This window comes from Poecilia reticulata, chromosome 22, assembly GCF_904066995.2.
Source record: "Poecilia reticulata chromosome 22, P_reticulata-male-v2, whole genome shotgun sequence".
Lineage (NCBI taxonomy): Eukaryota > Metazoa > Chordata > Actinopteri > Cyprinodontiformes > Poeciliidae > Poecilia > Poecilia reticulata.
This window is the reverse complement of record NC_088851.1, coordinates 162,654-183,874: the sequence shown is the minus strand read 5'-3', so window position 1 is coordinate 183,874 and position 21,221 is coordinate 162,654. Positions and strand designations below refer to the sequence as shown.

Below are 21,221 nucleotides of genomic sequence, written 5' to 3'. Positions count from 1 at the left end.
GCAATACAGAGACAGACAGGACAAACAACCATGCACACACACACTCACACCTACGGACAATTTAGAGAGACCATTTAACCTGACAGTCATGTTTGTGGACTGTGGGAGGAAGCCAGAGTACCTGGGGGGAACCCACGCATGCACAGGGAGAACATGCAAACTCCATGCAGAAAGACCCCAGGCTGGGAATCGAACCCAGAACCTTCTTGTTGCAGGGCAACAATTCTACCAATTGCACCACTGTGCACCCCTCATATCAACATTGTATTCATTAATCCATACAGCCCTCTCCTCGGGCTGCCACCTTATGGTGGTGGAGGGGTTTGAGTGTCCCAATGATCCTAGGAGCTATGCTGTCTGGGGATTTATGCCCCTGGTAGGGTCACCCAAGGCAGACAGGTCCTAGGTGAGGAACCAGACAAAGCGCAGCCCGAAGACCCCTTATGATGCACAACAACTTTGAATCTAGCCTTCCCTCGCCTGGACGCGGGTCACCGGGGCCCCACTCTGGAGGCAGGCCTGGAGGTGGGGCACGATGGCGAGCACCTAGTTGGCCAGGCTTTTACCAACGGAGCCCGGCCGGGCTCAGCCCAAAGACTAGATGTGGGTCCCCCTTCCAATGGGCTCACCACCTGTCGGAGGAGCCAAAGGGGTCGGGTGCAGTGTGTAACAGGCGGCAGTCAAGGGAGGGGACCCTGGTGGTCTGATCCTCGGCTGCAGAAGCTGGCTCTTGGGACGTGGGCCTGCCACATGCTTTCCTCACCTTTCCTGTGGTCGGATCATTCTGTCATGATGTGGTGTTGTGGTCAGAGTGAACGCGGACAGGACCCAGGATGAAGATGAAATGATGATTTAATAAATGATCCAGAGAACAGAACAACAGGCAGCACGACGGCAGAACAGACCGGTAAGATACGACGGTGACACATGACGAGGATCAGACAACAGACAAAGACAACAGGTGGGACTAAATACACTTGGAGGGTAATCAAAGAAACGTGACACAGCTGGGAACAATCAGGACGGCACAGAGACTCAGGGAAAAACAGGACACAGAAAACCTCAAAATAACACACAGAAAAACACAGATCACAACACAGACACTCTTGGGGAAAAGCCCTATGCTATAGTGTATATTTGTGTATATTACTGGTGTTTTTCATTTAAAGTATAAAAAACTTTTCTGTGTGAATGTGTCATGCTACAATGTGGACAATTGTGGTTTATAGACCAGTGTACCCTATGTACCCATTTTGTACCCATTTTGTCATTGTAACTTGACAAAATGTTGTACCAGTATACAACATTTTGTATTTAGTGGGTGGGACTTATATTCTGGTGCACTCAATAGTTTGGAATTAGGGTACTGACAAAAGTAAAAAATGAGTATCCCACAATATTTATTTTATTCTTTGTGGAAATGTGCATTTATTGCATTCAAATCCCTTGGAAAAAAACTAATTAAATGGTAATTTTATTGTCCTCAATGGGAAATTAGTTTACAGCATAACCACATATCAAACACATAGTTCACACACATAGTAAGCAGAACAGTCCAAGTTCAACCATTTAGCATAAACAAAAATACGATGTGCAGTAGCATTAACAGCAAAGCTAATCAACAATACTAACATACTAACATCTATGACCTTAGTCCTTCCTATAATCTTACCAGCCATTTTAACCAGATTACTCAACCTGGTTTTGTTGACCAGAAACAGATTGCCATAGCACACAATATAAAAAGCAATTAAATAGATTAAATAAAACTTTTATAAAACTGTGCCATTATTTCAGGGGAAACATTAAAAACTATTTACGTAAAAAATGCAGTTGTTGTCTGAGCTTTTTTACTGTGGTAACAAAATCTGGCTCAAAACACAAAGCATTATCAAGAACAATGCGCAAATATTTAAGACAGGGGTGTCAAACTCCAGTCCTCGAGGGCCGGTGTCCTGTAACTTTTAGAAGTGACTCTGCTGCACCACACCTGAATAGAATAATTAGGTCATTAGCAAGGCTCTGGAGAACTGAGGAGGTAATTAAGCCATTTGATTCAGGTGTTTTGTACCTGTGGCACATCTAAAAACTGCAGGACAGTGGCCCTTCAGGACTGGAGTTTGGCACCCCTGATTTAAGATATTTTGTATATTGTGAAAAGTATTTTGCAATTACCATAACATTTTAAAAGGTGGATATTATGTTATTTGCCAGGCACACAGTACCATTTTATAGCACATTCAAGTACCGGTATTACCTGCAGGTGGTATGAAAATTCTGTATATATACTTTTTTTTTTTTTTTTACCTTGCATCACTGCCATACCTAGTGTCTTAAAATAAGTCTCTGTGTCCATGATGCCTTTTACAACTGTTCTTAGGAGCAATTGCCTTTTACTGACCTGAGAAGTAGTTAGAAGATGTTCAGTTCCATCAGGTGTTTGCTAATTGCTGCTGCAGCTAGTCTAAATGAGCTCAGTGGGTGAGGCGGAAGCTCAGTGGGTCTTGGGGCCTTGGACAGTCGAAGCTCCAAGGCAGTCTAAATGGCTGCCACAATGATTCAAGGATTTTTCAAATATGCATCAAAGAATCAAAGTGACACTTGAGATATATTTGTGATGACGGAATAACAACATAAAATTCAGCTAAACCTGTGGGGGTTCTCCGGGAGTATGGGGTACCAGGCCCTTTGATACGGACTGTCAGTTCCCGGTATGACTGGTGTCAGAGTCTGGTCCGCATTGCCAGCAGTAAGTCGGGCTCGTTTCCGGTGAGAGTTGGACTGCGCCAAGGCTGCCCTTTGTCACCGATTCTGTTCATTACTTTTATGGACAGAATTTCTAGGCGCAGCTGTTATTACGCAATAGTCAGCCACACCCCTACCTCCTCTCAGACTCCTGCTGACTGACTACTGATCAGCTCTTCGTCTAAACGAGTCCGTGAAGCCTCTACCTCCTGAGTATTACCACAGACGAGTATATAGAGGCCATTCTGTTTAAGCTGGAAGCGAGAAAGATACGTCTAGACTCTAACTACCTTCAGATCCTGATATTATGACCTTTTACAGTTAATAGATCAGACATCCAATTAGCCCGTGGTAGCCCGACTCTAGAAACCACCCCAATTAATGGTAGCTCTTTCTCTATCAATAACGTGCACTTGTTACAGTCTAGATACTTTTAGAGACTCGGCACGAGTCCCAAGGTCATTATTTATCATAACTAAAGAAACGTCTGAAGCCCCCCAATTCACTAGGATCATGAACATTGATTTTATGTTAACCAGAGGGATTGTTATTCCAATGACTTCATTAATTTAACTGTCCACAGCATCAAGTAGACTTTAATATTTTATTAGCAAGCTTTAGCTTTGTTGCAGCTTTAGCAATCAAAAATAAAAAAAGAATCAAAATATGAAAGAATTTTATAAAACACACTTCCCTCTAGTCCCTGTACTGTGTCACTAAACCTTAAGAGAGGCTTTGGGATGTGGTTCCACTCTTTCCCAGATGCTGAGTTAATCTTGGCAGCAGAAAACTTTAAATTCCACGGTAAGGGACCCATCTTGCCGTAGCAGAATCCTCTTTCAGAATAAATCCAAAGTTGAACTGGTGAATGTTCTTCATGAGTTCAGTTCTTTATCCATATGTGATCTTTGTCTATCCCCCATGTCTACTGCAGCATCGTTGAGATGTTTCTTGGGTTGAGAGTAAGGCAGATGTCAAATCAGAACCCCGGGTTGTGGATTATCGGATCTTGTTCCTTTCTAGAGCAGCGCAAAGTCTTCACCTTCCCGTGGTTTCAAAGTATCGCCCCAATCTTGATCCTACATCATCTTATGGTCTTTCCTCGATCGCAGCTGGAACAAAGAACGCCGTTCTTCTCCTGCCTCTATCTTTTATACTCTCAGTATTCCAGCCGTGTGCGCCTCTGTGACTTACACAACCATCTACTTCTGCATCTTGGTTGCGCTTACACAATCTCCAGTTGGACCATTACATCAGCCACTTTGGCTAACTTCCTCTTTCAACATCTGTTTCTGCTTATTTCACAATCCCACTCCCTGGTTTTTCCATTCTCTCATCTCTTCTTCTCACGCAACCTCTCACGCTGTGACACAGTATTAAGACATCTCATCCAACTTGAATAAGATCCTTCTTTTATGATTTCTCACTTTTTACTTCTTAAAATCAAGTTCACATAATTCATTACATTGATTAATGGCACATCCTTAAAATAAGGATTACACAAGTTTTAATTACATCAAATCATAATACTGAATTATTTGTTTCTTCTGGGTTTCTATTACCATACAGATTATATAAGTTTCAATCAACATTAAATCATGATTCGAGATTACTTGTTGCCTCTGGGCTTTTATGATTCGTTTTCTGTGTGTCCTGGACAGATCTCAATCAGTTCCAACCAGGTTTCACGACACAGCCGAGGTGTTGAAGAGATCCGTTTTGGTGACCTTAGGATCGCATCTCTGCTTTTTGCAGATGATGCGGTCCTATTGGCGTCACCAAGTCTTGATCTGCAGCTCTCGCTGGAGCGGTTCGCAGCCGAGTGTAAAGCGGACGGGATGAGGATCAGTGCATCCAAATCCCAGGCCATGGTCTTGAGCCGGAAAAGGGTAGAGTGCCTTCTCCGGGTCGGGGGAGAGTGTTCTGCCCCAAGTGGAGGAGTTTAAGTATCTTGGGATCTTGCTCACGAATGGGAGAAGATGGGAGCGGGAGATCAACAGGCGGATTGGGGCAGTGAAACGGGCGCTGTACTGGTCCATCGTGGTGAAGAGAGAGCTGAGTCAAAAAGCGAAGCTCTCGATTTACCGGTCGATCAATGTTCCCACCCTCATCTATGGTCATGAGCTTTGGGTCATGACCGAAAGAACGAAATCACGGATACAAGAGGCTGAAATGGGTTTCCTCCGCAGGGTGGCTGGGCTCTCCCTTAGAGATAGGGTGAGAAGCTCGGTCATCCAGGAGGGACTCAGATTAGAGCAGTTGCTCCTTCATGTCGAGAGGAGCCAGTTGATGTGGCTTGGGCATCTGGTCAGGATGCCTCCTGGAGTCCTCCCTCATGAGGTGTTCCAAGCACGTCCTACCGGGATGAGGCCCCAGGGAAGACACAGGACACGCTGGAGGGACTATGTCTCTCAGCTGACTCGGGAACGCCTTGGGATTCCCCCGGAGGAGCTGGAACAAATGGCTGGGGAGAGGGAAGACTGGGCCTCCCTTCTGAAGCTGCTGCCCCAATGACCCGATCCTGGATGAAGTCAAAATGGACGGACGGACGGACGGACGGACTGACTTAGATGGAACACTGATTGCACTAGAAGCTGACAAGTGCCAAACAGTGCTAGACTACATTGGAAATCATAATCATTTGTGATAACAGAAAACCTACTATAACACTAACTTCAACTACAAGTTAACTTTAGCTGATTTACAATCCTCTCTGCCCCAAGGTTCGTCTGATTAAAACCACAATTTGGGGACCACTCGTGTTGACAATGAACGCAGACCATCTGGTCTGCGGAGTGTTACTCATGTTGACGGCGAGACACTGCCTGACTATTCTGCTTTCTATGTTGATTTCCCCCCCCCCAGATGAAACAGAATTATTTGAGGAATGGTTCCAGGATTTGCAGCTGTCTGTCAATGAGTGCTTTGAGAGCCCTGAGTGCAGATCAGATGTGGAAACATCTTTGCAAAAACTAACTGTAAGCGAATGAATAAGATGGTGCCTAGATGCTGTAAAGGGGAAAGAGTGGATAGCTAAAGCATCTTGTGTGTCCTCTCATATCCACCAGGGATTCTTAAAGTCAGAAGATACAGAGAGACGTTTAAGGCAGCTCAATGATCAACTGGAGAGAGCTAAACAGCAGGTTTCTTCTCGGCAACTCTCAGAGTTTATCAATTGGCTGAAGGAGCAGCAGGAGGAAGTGGCTACATTTAGAGCCCACTGCCAAAACAGACAGGAGCAAATGGAATCTCTCCTGGATGACTTAAATCGGTAAGTTCCTCATACAATTTCTTGAATAGTAGTTTGATCCAAACTAGTATTCTTGAAATTATTTCTTGAATACATTGTAACTTGACAAACAACTTACAATGTTTCTCACCATATAACTTGTTATGGTGAGAAACATTGTCTGAATTGCAGAGAAATTATTAGTTTGATCCTAATCCCAGGCTACAGAAGCAACATGAAAGCCTCTATGAGTGGCTGCAAGACAAAGAAAAACAATCGGTGGTGCCAGAAAATGTGAAGCTTCTCTTCAAAGAACTTCAGGATGAGAGGTGACTTTCTTCATTAACACAGCTAAAGCTGCTCACATGCCTTACAAAGTAAGCACTGCCTTTGGAAGGCTGCAACATCATTGTACAAGATTATGTAGTTTTTTTTCTTGTTACTACTTTTCTCTTTTTCTCCTAGTACTTTGGTCTAGATAATTTAAAATTGTAACATGAAATGTTTCTAGTAACAATTTTACAAACAGCATATCTCCTTTACTCCATTCGGTCACAAACTTTTTGTACACTCCTAAAGATAGTCAAATTTTGACATTTAATATTAGACCCTAAAAACAAGTTCTATTCCCCCACCCCTAATTCGTAATCGGAATTATATCATTTCTAGTTTATGATCAGCTGATCCTGATCAGGGACAGTCAAGGTAGAAACAGTCTGATTCTATTCACCAAGCGATTCTCAAAGTTCAGTTTTAAAAGCCTTTTTATTAGGGCGGATTTCTAGGATCTACTATGCTGACTGTAGACCACTGCAAAAAAATATATTTTGCTAACTTTTGCCATCTAAGAAAGGTAACAACACTTAGACAGTACTTTATACAAGTAATTTTATGAAATTGCTTTTCTACATATATACTTTTGTCTTTTTCAATCATTTCATGTTGCCTTATGTTTCTTTTTTGTTAGTGTTAGAGGGGTAGCCCTCAGTGAGCTTTTGGCATCAATACGCAGGCAGGGGGTAAGAGCTGAAAACATCCTGAAAGATGGGGACAACTTGTTACAACGCTACAGAAATTTGGAGACTCGGCTACATAAACAGGCTACAGCCCAGAGTGTCCTGGACAAGGAATACAACAAGTTCAACAATTCCCAGGCAGAGAGCATTAGAACCTGGATTAGTGACCTTACACAACCACTGACCTCTCCTAGCAAAGACAACAACACGGAGGATATGAAGAATAAAGCAATGGTCAGTGGAACCTGATCTATTCAATAAAACACCAATTTCTTATCTTTTATTTGTACACTACAAATTTTTTAACTTTTTTGTTATGTCATCTTGTATTTTGGTGATTGTTTTACTGAAAAAGACAATGCAATGCATATAAGTGTTCATAATGCCTCTTAACACAATTGCCTAGAAAATGTAAAGGGAAAATATTTGAGCTTGGCAGATTGTGTGTTGTTCATACTCAAATGGAAGACTTATTTCTGTTTCATCAATGTTGAGAGAATGTTGAGAGAATTACAACAGCTTCCAAAAGGAAATAACATTAAGGGTCTAACCTTCCAACTATGGTTGTTGTAGACGATTATTTTGGTAGTCAAGTAATATGTTGATTATTTTGATGATTAATCGAATAAAAATGTTTATAAGGTAAAATATTGTTAAATACTGACATAATAGCAAAATTAATATCGGATAGCAACATAGGCCCAAATTTTTATATTTGTGCATCCCTAACAATGACTTTTCTGTAGTTTAGATAATTGACCTATAACATTAATAGCGCACTTTTTAAGTTAACCTGGGCAAAATTCTTAAGACAATTCTAAAAAAATGTCTATAGTCCAGTTTTTAATTTATGTATTCATCATTAATAGATGAACTCTCACTTTGCCCAACCATTTATAGCGTGTGGGTCCATGTGCGGGATCTTTGGCAGCTTCGTCAAAAGCAAAACACACAACCCAGCTATGTACACACAGCCCTGACTCCAGAGGGATTTAGCAGGGGGGGCACTGGCTTATTTTTTGGGAGGCTATGGGGGGGAAGAGTTAACAAGCTTTTACTTTAATATAAATACATACACAAATCTTTGTTAGCTCTCAAATAAAACAATGTTTATGCAAAATAAGCAATAAGGATTTAAATGTTGAGTAATTATGCTCAGATTTGCATAAACATTTGATCATATATTGCAGAAATCTGTTTCAATTTCTGAAGTCTTATTTTAAATGCAAAATCAGTCTACTCAAGTAAGAGTAGCAATAATAATATTAGTGAAGTAAAAGAAAAAAGTGTAGTACAACTACTGTTATAAGTACCCTTTCCCCAAATAAATGTAACCAGTACTACCCACTTTTGAACATATAACAAAATTAGTAGCCTATTCTTGTTAACAAGCTTAAAGTGATACATTAGCTAAGCATCATTTAGCTAACACTACCTGCATCCGACAGCATTACTCAACTCACTCAGTTTGATGGGAAAAACTGTACAAAGGTTTTTGCCTTTTGCTGGTTTGCTGCCATGATTCTAACACACTTGCACAGCTCTGCACAGAAGCAGCAAGTCTCCGTCGCTGCTGCACAAGCATCTTAGCACTAATGTTGCGTTTAAAGGCGGCTTGGAAAAACACATTACGACATGTTAACAACGGATTACACAGTTGAAAGGCTGAAAAAAGTGCAGGAGAGTGCCCAGGAAGTGCTGGGCCCCCTACTGTATCAAATCAAGATAGGAATAGCAAGTTGGCCACCCTGATTTAGAAATGGAAAATAAAAGAAAGAAAAAAGGGGGGTCACACCTGACTCTGTGGCAGGAAAATGCTTCCCAATGCCCTCCCATGCCACTGGGCCTTTGTAATAATAATAATAATAATAATAATAATAATAATAATAATCAATTTAATTTGTACTGCACTTTTCATTAGAAAAAATCTCAAAAGTGCTACACAGTGCAACTAAAATCATAGATAAAATCAACATCATAAAAATCATGTGGAGGCAGAGTAGGCTTGCTTAAATAGAAAAGTCTTTAAGCCTCTTTTGAAGTCAACCAGTGGTTGCAGAGCTCTCAAATAATCAGGGAGAGAGTTCCAGAGACGAGGGGCAGCAACAGCGAATGCCCGATCTCCCATGGTCCTTAATCTGGATTGAGGAAGGTGGAGGAAGTTGCAGTCTTGTGATCGTAGAGATTGGTGGATGAATGTGGAATGAGAAGGTCCTTCAGATAATCTGGTGAGGTTCCGTTTAAACACTGATAGGTGATGAGAACGATTTTGTACTGAATTCTGTAGGTGACAGGAAGCCAGTGAAGATCATGCAGAATTTACCCGTAAATATGGGTAGATTTACGGGCTCTCAGTAGAATCCTGGCTGCGCTGTCTGTATTGTAGCTTCTGAAGATGTTTTTTATGGATTCCAACAAACAGAGAGTTGCAGTAGTCGAGCCTGGAGGAGACAAAGGCATGGACGAGAGTCGGCATCAGAGAAAGAAATGGAAATATTTTGGAGATATTACGAAGATGAAAGAAACAGATTTTAAACAGATGCTTAATGTGATTTTCAAATGTAAGATGGGAATCCATTCTAACTCCAAGATTTGTAACTGTGGTGGAAAGGGGGGTGTCTTGTCCAGAAAAAAAAACAGTCGTCAAAGTTGAAGATTGAACCTGGTGAGGTGTTCCGATCAACATGACCTCAGTTTTGGAGCAGTTTAACTGAAGAAAGTTCTGATTCATCCACGTCCTTATCTCTTCCAGGCAGGTGGTGAAGGCAGTGAGTGAAAATGGTGATGATGAAGCTCCAGTTCTAATGTAAAGTTGTATGTAGTCGGCATAGCAGTGGAAGGAGATGTGTCGATTAATGATTTGACCCAAAGGCAGCATGTAAAAGGAAAATAGCAGGGGCCCCAGGACTGACCCTTGTGGGACACCACAAGAGACAGAGACAGCCTGGGATTTGGCCTTGAAAAGGCTAACACTTTCCAGCCGATTGGAGAGGAAAGATTTAAACCAGTCCAGAACAGTATCACAGAGACCGACCTCCACATGAAGACGGTGTAGGAGGATATTATGGTCCACAGTGTCAAAGGCTGCAGTTAGGTCAAGGTGGACAAGGAGAGAAGTAGAACCGGTATCAGCTGCCATGAGGATGTCATTAGTAACTCTGAACACACTATAGTGCACTCTGCCATGCATTTCCTATCGGGATGGTAGGAAATTTTATTTTTTGATTTGTCCATAAATCCCCATTAAGCATCATCTATAGCAGTTTGCAGTGTTCCATCTATATCTGCATGAGCCTCCTCTCCACCTGTATATAAACACCCGCCACACACTTTGCCTCCATTCGCTCCGAATCAGTTACAAGGCAGCAGCTCCAAGAGAAAGGCTGTTGTATTCCATGCATTGTGCTAGTTATTTTAAGGATGCTTATTGGTCTCCAGAAAAATGGTAAAAACTCAGACATCATAATTACCATACCATACCATACCAACTATATTTATAAAGCACTTTAAAACAACCACAGCTGATACAAAGTGCTGTACATTAAAACACAACATTACAATGAAAGAATAAAACTTACAGTTTAAAAACAAACATACAATTTAAAACTAGATCCCGCTGGAGTTGAAAGCCAAGTAAAATAGATGGGTGTTAAGACGAGCTTTAAAAGTGGACAGTGAAGGGGCCTCTCTGACCTGCAAAGGCAAGTCATTCCATAACTTTGGGCCAATGACAGAGAAAGCCCTGTCCCCTCTGAGCTTCCTCCTGGATCTCGGTATCTCCAAGAGCAGCTGATCTGCGGACCTGAGAGACTGATAGGGTATGTAGGGGTGAAGAAGCTCAGAGAGGTAAGCCGGGGCAAGATTATGTAGTGATTTAAAAATAAACATAAGAATTTTAAAATGAATCCTAAAATATACAGGCAGCCAGTGAAGTGAGACCAGGACAGGGGTCACATGTTCCCTCTTTGGAGTTCCTGTTGAAAGTCGTGCAGCAGCATTCTGAACCAGCTGCAGACGTGAGAGCAGCGACTGACTGACTCCCAGATAAAGTGAGTTGCAGTAATTCAATCAAGTCGAAATAAAAGCATGGATCACAGTTTCAAAAAAGATTTCACTGACGCCAATCGCCTTAAATGATAAAAGCTGGACTTAACCACGGCTCTGATTTGGCTGTCCAATTTAAAATCACTGTCCACCTTAAAACCAAGATCTGTAATAACAGGTTTAAAATATACCTCCAAGGGTCCCAGGTCAGGAGGAGGACTCACAGGAGCCACTGGGTCCAAACACCATCACCTCTGTTTTGTTTTCATGAAAATTTAAAAAGTTCAAGGCCAACCAAGCTTTAATATCACCTAGACATGCCATGAGTTGTTAAATGGAATGGACATCCTTCTGCTTCAGGGGCAAATAAATCTGACAATCATCAGCGTAACAATGAAATGAAATCCCATGTTTCCTGAGGATAGAACCCAGAGGCAGTAAATAAAGAGAGAAAAGCAGAGGGCCCAGAATTGAGCCCTGTGGGACACCATAAGACATTGAAGCAGCAGATGATTCAGAGTCAATAATTTTCACTGAAGTTGTTCTGTCCTCCACCTGAACTTTTTAAGAACAGTGCCATCAATACCTACGTGATGTAATCGCAATATTAAAATGTCGTGATCTACTGTGTCAAAGGCAGCAGTTAAGTCAAGTAAAATCAGAACAATATGGTTACCAGAATCACATGCAAGAAGGACGTCATTAAAAACTCTTATTAAAGCAGATTCTGTGCTATGAAGTTTTAAAACCTAACTGGAAAACCTCCAGAATGCCATTGTCATCTAAAAACTGTGTCAGCTGACGGTACACATTTTTTTTATAAAACCCTTTGAAAGAAAAGGCAGTTTCGAAATAGGCCAATAATTTGCCAGAACAGTAGGATCAAGGCCAGGTTTTTTAAGCAGTGGCTGCATTACTGCATGTTTAAAACTAGCCGGGACCACACCTGAGGACAGACTGCTATTTATAATTGCAAGAACAGGCTGCACTATGCTAGATAAAATAACTTTAAAAAATTGTGGAGGGACAGGATCACAGGGGGAACCTGATGGCTTAATGTGGCCAACCACGTCCTCTAAAAGTGAAACAGTCACAGGCTCAAACTGAGTGAAAGCAGCAGAGCAAGGACCGAAACAGAGGGGTCAGAGTCAGGAGCTGTGATAAGAGCCCTGGTTCTACCAACCTTTTCAATAAAGAAACGCAGAAAATAATCACACGTCAGGAGAAGCTTCCAAACAGGCATTTTGTGGAATATTAAGCACAGAGTCAATGGTGTTAAATAAAACACGTGGGTTTTGGCTGTTTGAGGAAATGATATTTGCCAAATATTCCCTTTTAGCCTCTTTAACTGTGCTTTGGTAGAGACGCCAACAGTCTTTTAAAATCTGAAAAGTAACCTGCAGTTTATCCTTTTTCCACCTTCGTTCAACACGGCAACATTCCTTCCTTGCAGCAAGAGTTCTGTCATTAAACCAAGGCTCAGGTTTAATCCTTGGCTGCCTGGTTTTTAGTAGAGCAACTGAGTCCAGGATGGTTTGACAGGAAGAACAGAACCAAGACCGGAGCTCTTCTGTATCAGAGTGGAGGAAGTCAGATGATCCACAGAGCTGAAGAAAAGCAGTAGAGAACTGAGTGGCAGTGGAAGGGTTAATAATACGACAGCGCCGAACAGCAGCGCAAGTTTTAACTGCAGTAGGTGGCAAAGTAACACTGAATAAAACAGGCAGGTGATCCGAGAACACAGAGTCACAGATTTCCAGGTTAGTCACAGGCAGACCACAGGAAATAACCAGGTCCAGTGTGTGTCCGTGCTCATGTGTAGGACCAGATACGGCCTGTACCAGGTTAAAAGAGTCCAGAAGGCTTAAAAAGTCCTTTACCAGTATAATCCCAGCTAAAACGTCAAAGACCCCACACCATTACTGACCCACTGCCAAACCGGTCAGGCTGAAGGATGTTGCAGGCAGCAGACCGCTCTCCACGGCATCTCCAGACTCTGTCACGTCTGTCACATGTGCTCAATCTGAACCTGCTTTCATCTGTGAAGAGCACAAGGCGCCAGTGGCGAATTTGCCAATCCTGGTGTTCTCTGGCAAATGCCAAGCGTCCTGCACGTTGTTGGGCTGTGAGCATAACCCCCATTTGTGGACGTCGGGCCCTCATACCATCCTCATGGAGTCGGTTTCTAACCATTTGTGCAGACACATGCACATTTGTGGCCTGCTGGAGGTCATTTTGCAGGGCTCTGGCAGTGCTCCTCTTGTTCCTTCTTGCACAAAGGCGGAGGTAGCGGTCCTGCTGCTGGGTTGTTGCCCTCCTATGGCCTCCTCCACGTCTCCTGGTGTACTGGCCTGTCTCCTGGTAGCGTCTCCAGCCTCTGGACACTACGCTGACAGACACAGCAAACCTTCTTGCCACAGCTCGCATTGATGTGCCATCCTGAATGAGCTGCACTACCTGATCCACTTGTGTGGGTTGTAGAGTCCGTCTCATGCTACCACGAGTGTGAAAGCACCACCAACATTCAAAACTGACCAAAACATCAGCCAGACCCACTCACTAGCTTACCATTCAAGATCTCTCTGCAAGCATTTAAGTACCTGGGAATCCATGTAACTAAGAAATATTCACAACTTTTTAAAACTAATTCTACTCCCTTACTTGACCAGCTGACTCAGGACTTGCAGCGCTGGTCCATGCTGCCACTTTCTTTAGCAGGCAGAATCAGCTGTATCAAGATGAATGTTTTGCCGAAATTCTTGTAACCTCTTCCAGTGTTTACCAGTATTTATCCCCAAAAAATTTTTTAGGACACTCGATGCTTCAGTTTTTCATTTCATATGGAACAGAAAACCTCCTAGAATACGAAAGAGTATCCCACGGAAAAGTAAGAAAATTGGAGGGCTTGCCACACCAAATTTCTTATGCTATTATTGGTGTGTTAATATTCGTACAATGTTATTTTGGTGCAATGTGAACTGTGAGACTCCCAAATGGTTACCAATAGAAGAGGCCTCATGTACCTCTGCTTCCTTGCACTCTTTCATGCCTTCCCCCTGCAACATCTCCTATAACTTACACTAACAATATAATTGTGAAGAACTGCCTTAGAATATGGGCTCAGTTTATGCAACATTTTGGGATCCAGAGAATACCTCTTTTATCACCACTAAACTCTAATCCTCTATTTCCACCTTCACTCATTGATAAACTTTTTCAGTTTGGAAAAGCCACGGGCTTTCTTCTCTGAAAGATCTATACTTAGATGGTACTTTTGGCTCATTTGCTCAATTATCTTCAAATTTGAACTTACCAGCTGCCCACTTTTTTAGATTTCTACAAGTTAGAGACTTTATTCGTCATCGTTTCCCAGGTTTTCCAATAATTCCTGCCCCCAATTTGGTTGATCAACTGCTAGAAATTAGTCCTACTCCAAAGGGTACAATATCAAAAATATAGAACCTCTTAACATCCAATGTGACTCTTGGGCTTGGCCATCTTCAAGCTACTTGGTCTGATGATCTTAACACAGAGATTGATAATGAAATGTGGCAAACTATTCTAGAACGCATTCACACCTCATCAATTTGTGCCCGACATAGAATTATTCAGTGTAAAGTCGTCCACAGAGTACACTGGTCCAAAAGCAAACTAGCTCAAATCTTTCCAGATGTGGATTCAAGCTGTGTGAAGTGTGGTTTGGGCCCAGCCACTCTCGGTCATATGTTTTGGACCTGTTCCTCTCCATTTCAATTTTGGAAATCTGTTTTTGACTCACTTTCTGTAATCACCTCGACCACAGTACAGCCATCTCCACTCACTGCTTTATTTGGGGTTCTCCCCAAAAACCAGTTATTGCCACCCCATCATGCTGACCTCTTGGCCTTCCTCACGCTACTGGCTAGATGTATCATACTGATGCATTGGAAGAATCCTCTCCCACCCTTACATTCTCATTGGATAAAAGATGCCCTTTCGTTCGTGAAGCTGGAAAAAATTAGGCATACTGTCAAAGGCTCTGAAATCACATTCTCAAGAATCTGGTTACCGTTTCTGGACCATGTCAGGTTTTTGACACTCGATGTGACCCCATGAGTGGTGCTCCCCTTACTTACCAGTTGTAATGGCATACACCCTTTATATAAGTCTTATAACAATTTTACTAGCGCAGAATACATTAAGCCCTTTAAGTGTCTCGTTTTAGTTGTTTTCCGTTTAATTTATATTTTATTTTCTTTCTGTTACCTCTGTTTATTTTTAGTTATCTACTTTTTATCCATGTACTTATGGTATTAATTGCTAGATTTTTGTTTGCATGTGTCTTGTTCTATTTTTGGCTCTTGTCTTGTCATTTACTAGTTTATGTTTATTCTACAAAGTACTGTCTAAAGTATGACTTGAATGTCTATGTATGATGATGTTTTGTTAAAAATCAGAAATAAAAAAAATAAAATAAAAAAATAGACATTGGATACAGATATTTCCACACCAATTTGTATGAAGTGCTTTTGTTAAACCATTTCAGATAACTTTTTCAAAAATAATTATTTTTATTTTTTTAGATGAGAGAATTGGATACTCATCAAAGTAACACCGATTGCTGGATTGAGGGTCTCCAACAACAACTGGTGTCTCTGGCCAACCAAACTAAACCTGGGGACAGACTTCATGTAGCAGAGGTTAGTTAAAAGGTCTAGAATTAAGAGTGTGCTTGCTGGCGTTACCATCTTATTACTGTACTACTTTGCATATCTTGAATAAGAAAACATGTTAATGTTACTGAAATTGTTTGTTGTGGGTTACTTCTGTTAAACTTGGTCTCTCTTGTCTGAAGGTGGTTTGGTTATTATACAGATTTGTTGGAAATAGGCCTGTCACGATAACAAATTTTGCTGAGCGATTGTCTAAAAAATTATTGCGATAAACGATAATATTGTTTCAATACCTTTTGACACTGATTTAAAGGAAATGACTAATAATGCACGCGATTTCCTGCCATACATAGATACACTTTATTTTCAAAAGAACACATAACACTGGAACTGATAAACTAAATAAACCAAACAACCAAAAATAAAATGGATTCTCAGTCTCCATTAACAAAAAAAGTACTTGAATAAAAAGTAAACAAGATAAAGCCAAAGTGGAAATAAATACTGCATTCAACCAAAAATAGTGCAGATTATGAAGTCTGTATACTACTTCAGTAATCATTAGATTTAAATAGAGAAGATGGGCTACCTAATGAAATAGTTCACACTACACCATTTTTTTGCCCCCATTTTCCCCTTAAGATAATCATAGATCGATGGCCGATCTAAGATTGTCGCTGGTGATTTCGTAACCGATCATCCTGTAGTGTGATTTAGATCGTTGTGGCCGCTCCGATCTAAATCGGGGGTTTTCCCCGACTGGGAGCTTAACGCTGAATGTGGCAGGTAGCCTATCAGAAGGCGCGGATTGTCCTCTGCGCTTTCTGAGGGGAAATTACGAAGGGGAATCCCAAACAGCTGACATGGCGCAACCTGAAGTCCAGCGGACATTGGAGATGATATGTGGAAATATTAATATTTATTTAACATTTCGTGCAAAGAATATAGAAATGACAAGGGGAGGAGTTGGAGCCAAATTGATACCGCAGTTAATACACCCGGTAACTTTTCAGCTGCTCTTCGTTAACGTGACATAAATAGGTTATAATGATATTCATCCAGTCAGGACTTTACGCTGACTCTAGCCACATGGATCACAGGTAGATTCTAATAAAGCATTGATTAATACCTGATATTAAAATTAGTTAACTGGACTTGTAGCCATTATTTTGAGATACAAGTCCAAAATAGGATTTCTGTCGGTTAATATGTGGTCTTTCAGGTTTTGAAAATGGGCCTAAGGAAATGAGCAGGCCCGGGCAGAGCCCACTAAAGGGGCAGGTGCTCAAAAAAAAAAAAGGGCACATCCAACCGTATTTTAGGACAGAATATTAAAGCCTCTCAGCTTTCAAAGTTTAATAAACAATGATAAATTACAAAATTGTGAGAGATGCAATCAAAGCTAACGAACATCTCCATATAGCATAACATTATGCATATGTAAGATATTTTATTAGTAATTTCTTTCTGCAAGTCTATTTTGTTATAGGAAAGTTTTCAATATTCAAACCTGCAATTTAGCAAGATATGTAAATCAGAGCTGGACCACCAGACATTTTTTGTCTTTACATAATTACACTATTAAAAATATAAATAAGGGCACAATGCAACCTTTTAGTGACTAATATATAAAACAGAACTGCCTGTTTTATAGCAGTGGAGATGAAGATGGTCCATTCAGTAAAGCAGAGCTGCATCAAACTTTAACATGGAACTGCAGAAAAAAAAAACAAAAAAAAAAAAGCAAAATGTAATTGTTAATGCTTGTCACCATGAGAAAAGCCTACTGAGTTTTGCTTAAAAAACTTTTTTAAACATTTAAATCACACATTTGTCTCATGAAGTGATTTTTTTTTTTTTTTGCAAAACAAACTTATTTGCGCTTGTCAGAAATCTTTTCTTAATATTCTAAGGTTTTGCTTGACTCAAAGTTTTGCTTGTGATTCTCACATGACATCGTGGGCAAAAGATTTCTGATGTGTGCAAATAAATGTTTGTTTGGCAAATAACTTTTTATGTTCACAAGACAAAAATTAGTTAATTAATTAAAAAGTTTTTAAACAAAACGATTTGTTTTTAAAAAGAAATCATTACAATTCCAAAAGTTTTGATTACAATTTTATTTTACTTAACTGAGGTTATTTCCCCCCCATTGAATAATTGGGAAACAAATTTAACTTAATACTCTGCGGACCAGACCATAAACTTAAAGTCTGGATTGAGTTTGTTTCCCCTTCATTAATGTCACTTTTATTACATACATTATATCTATCATGGTAATTCAGGGTGAGTTATTTTTAATTCTAAATGAATATCCTTGTTGGACTTTTATTTAAGTGTTATTCTCCTTCAAGATACGTTTACCTAATGCCAGAATAAATGAAATGTACATTATGCAGCAAAGGAAATTAAAAGATCGGACATATATCCATTATGGAGATGATCGGTTTTGGACGTGCGATGTTCCCTTATTGCATAAGCGAGACTTAAGAATGACTGATATCATTAACGGTACAGGGAAGAAGCTTTTAGTTATCTTGCTTTGCTAGCAAAGTCGTTAGCTAGCAGCTAGCTAGCTTTTTTATGACTTGAACTTTATTGATTTTCCAACAGAAATATAGCATTATTACACACTTGGCATATTACAATTTAGCATCAGCTAAACAAAGTTAGTCCTTGTGAATTCTTCAGGCCAACACAGTTAACAGAAATTACTTGAACAAAAAATAAATAAAACAAAAATAAATACAATAATAAATCCATCCATCCATTTTCTTCCGCTTATCCGGGGTCGGGTCGCGGGGGCAGCAGCTTCAGAAGGGAGGCCCAGACTTCCCTCTCCCCAGCCACTTCTTCCAGCTCCTCCGGGGAATCCCAAGGCGTAAATAAATGAATAACAAAAAATTACTGTAAAAGTAGAGAAAAAAGGCAAGACACATAGACATCAACTGAACTTAGACATACATAACATAAAATAACACTGCCCTATAACCCCGATACATTCAAATAACTACAGCATTACCGTAAATTCCTCTCTAATTATGTCCAAGCTGGAAATGCCATTTAACCCATGTATGAGAAGTAGCGGGACCATTTCCTATTGTACTCCTCAACCCTATTTAACAGTCTATAAGATAATCTCTCTAAGGCAGCAAGCTGCCCCAGTGACCTATACCAATGAGTGAGAGAAGGGATAGACGGACCCCTCCATTCCCTCACCAGCAGCTTCCTCCCCAGCATTAGAGCTGTCAGGGCCCACTGCGAGAGAGAGGAAGTCAGGTGAGCCAATAATGATGGATCCCCGAGAATATAAAGCCTGCTGCAGAAGGGTATTTTCTGGCCAACTATTTTTCTACGACTTTGTGAACTGATGACCAATAATCTTGGATTTCTGGACAGTCCCATAGCATATGTACCAGTGTGCCATTATCCTTTTGACACTTCCAACAAACCGAGGTTTCTGACAGGCCAACCCTGTATAGTCTGTATGGAGTCCAGTAAACTCTATGTAGAATCTTAAATTGCACCAGTCTTGTTTTTAGTTCCCTTGAACTTTTCTTCAAGGGAACTAAACTTAAAGTTTAGGGTTTTCCAGCTGTCCGAAAAAGGAAGGGTCGTCAACATTAGGTGCATACACATTTGTCAAAATAATGCTGTAACCTTGGATCTCGCATAGCATTAGTAACATCCTTCCCTCTTTATCTGTGCTCTGCTTCAGAGGAATGGCTTCCTAAGAATTGAAAGCCACTCCTCTTCTGTGAGACTAAGATTTAGATCTGTTTCCCAAGATCTCTTAAGAGACATAATATTAGGATCCAAGGCTGTCGACAACATTCTATAGTAAACTGAAGCGCCATGCCCATGACCAAACACCTTCTTTATATCTGCCAGTGTGTTGCAGGTTACAGGAATAATAGTGGGGGAACCAAACGTTTTAACCAGCAAGTGTCTTAATTGTAAATATCTCCAGAAATCTTGTCTGAGTAACTTAAATTCCCCAACCAATGTTTCAAAGGACTTCAATGAGTCATTCTCATATAAATCGCCTATCTCACATATTCCTTTTTGAAACCAGGACTTCCAAAAAAATGGGGTTTTGCCTATACAGAGTTTGGGGTTATACCAAATACTAGCGGATTTATTGAGATGTGGGTCAAATTTAAAAATCTGAGATATTTTTTTCCATAGTGCCTTCATATGGGAGAGAACAGGATGCGACTGATTTTGAGGGGAGAGATTAATTGATAGGCAGCTAGTCAATGCAAATGGTAGACACACCACACTCTCAAGAGAGAACCAGGGTGGGGCTCTCTCAGGGGGCAGAAATCAATGTGCCAAATGCCTGAGAGAAAAGGCATAATGGTAATTAAGTAAATTAGGCATACCTAAACCCCCTCTATCTACAGGTCTTTGTAGTTTTCGCAAATTCAGCCTGGGCTTTTTCTTATTCCATATGAACAAGTTACAGATCTTATCAAATTGTTTAAAATATGTTATAGGGACATGTACTGGGAGAGCCTGTAGCAGGTAGTTACATTTGGAAGCACAGATCATTTTAATAATATTTACCCTCCCCCAAATGGAAAGATATAGTTGACTCCAACGCTCTACATCCACCCTCATTTTTTCTAGTAATGGTTCAAAATTGATCTTAATCAAATCAGTCAGTTGGGGTGGAAAAGTTATTCCAAGGTACTTAATACCCCTCTTAGGCCAAGAAAACATGCTAGATGGAAATGTGTTTTTAGGGCAAAACGCAGAAAGTGGGAGGGCTTCCGACTTTGTCCAATTTACCTTATAACCAGAAATATTTGAGAATGCGTTAATTAAGGAGAGCAAAGAGGGAAGGGAATTCACCGGGTCTGACATAAAAAGAAGAATATCATCAGCATACAACATCAGTTTATGACAACTATGTCCTACGGTAATACCAGGAAAATTAACCTCTTTCCGAATAGCAGCCGCTAACGGTTCTAAGGCTAATGCAAAGAGTAGAGGAGACAGGGGGTCCCCCTGTCTGGTCCCTCTTTTAAGTTCAAATGGTTGGCCAATTACCCCATTTGTTAGGACAGATGCCATTGGCCGAGCATATATAAGCCGAATCCAGTCTATAAAGGTTTTACTAAAGCCAAAGCTTTCCAAAGTAAGAAACAGATAATGCCACTCAACTCTGTCGAATGCCCTTTCTGCATCCAACGACAAAGCAACTACAGGTGTTGGACTTTCCTGAACGGCCCACATAATGTCTATTAGTCTTCTAATATTGTCAGCTGAGGTGCGAAAACGTATGAATCCAACCTGATCCGGATGAATTAATGAGGTCAGTACTCGGTCCAAACGATTAGCGAGGATTTTTGATAATATTTTACTATCATATGATGTTAAGCTAATAGGTCGATAATTTTTGCATTCTGAAGATTCCTTGTCTTTTTTCAGGATAAGAGTGATAACCGCTTCTGAAAGTGTAGGAGGTAACCTTTGTCTCTTAAATGATTCATTATAAGTATCCAAAAGCAGAGGGGATAACTCTTGAGG

At 40.7% G+C, this 21,221-nt stretch overlaps 1 protein-coding gene across 2 annotated transcripts in view; it reads left to right on the top strand.

Annotated features, from left to right (window-relative positions):
* Positions 1–21,221, top strand: part of LOC103458066 (uncharacterized) — a 243,167-nt gene that overhangs the window by 183,513 nt on the left and 38,433 nt on the right. For both annotated transcript variants that reach the window (XM_081603523.1, XM_081603524.1), the window contains exons 39-43: positions 5,611–5,723; positions 5,814–6,016; positions 6,196–6,303; positions 6,942–7,224; positions 15,597–15,713. In XM_081603523.1, coding sequence (XP_081459649.1) covers positions 5,611–5,723; positions 5,814–6,016; positions 6,196–6,303; positions 6,942–7,224; positions 15,597–15,713 — 824 coding nt within the window. The remainder of the gene's footprint in view (positions 1–5,610; positions 5,724–5,813; positions 6,017–6,195; positions 6,304–6,941; positions 7,225–15,596; positions 15,714–21,221) is intronic.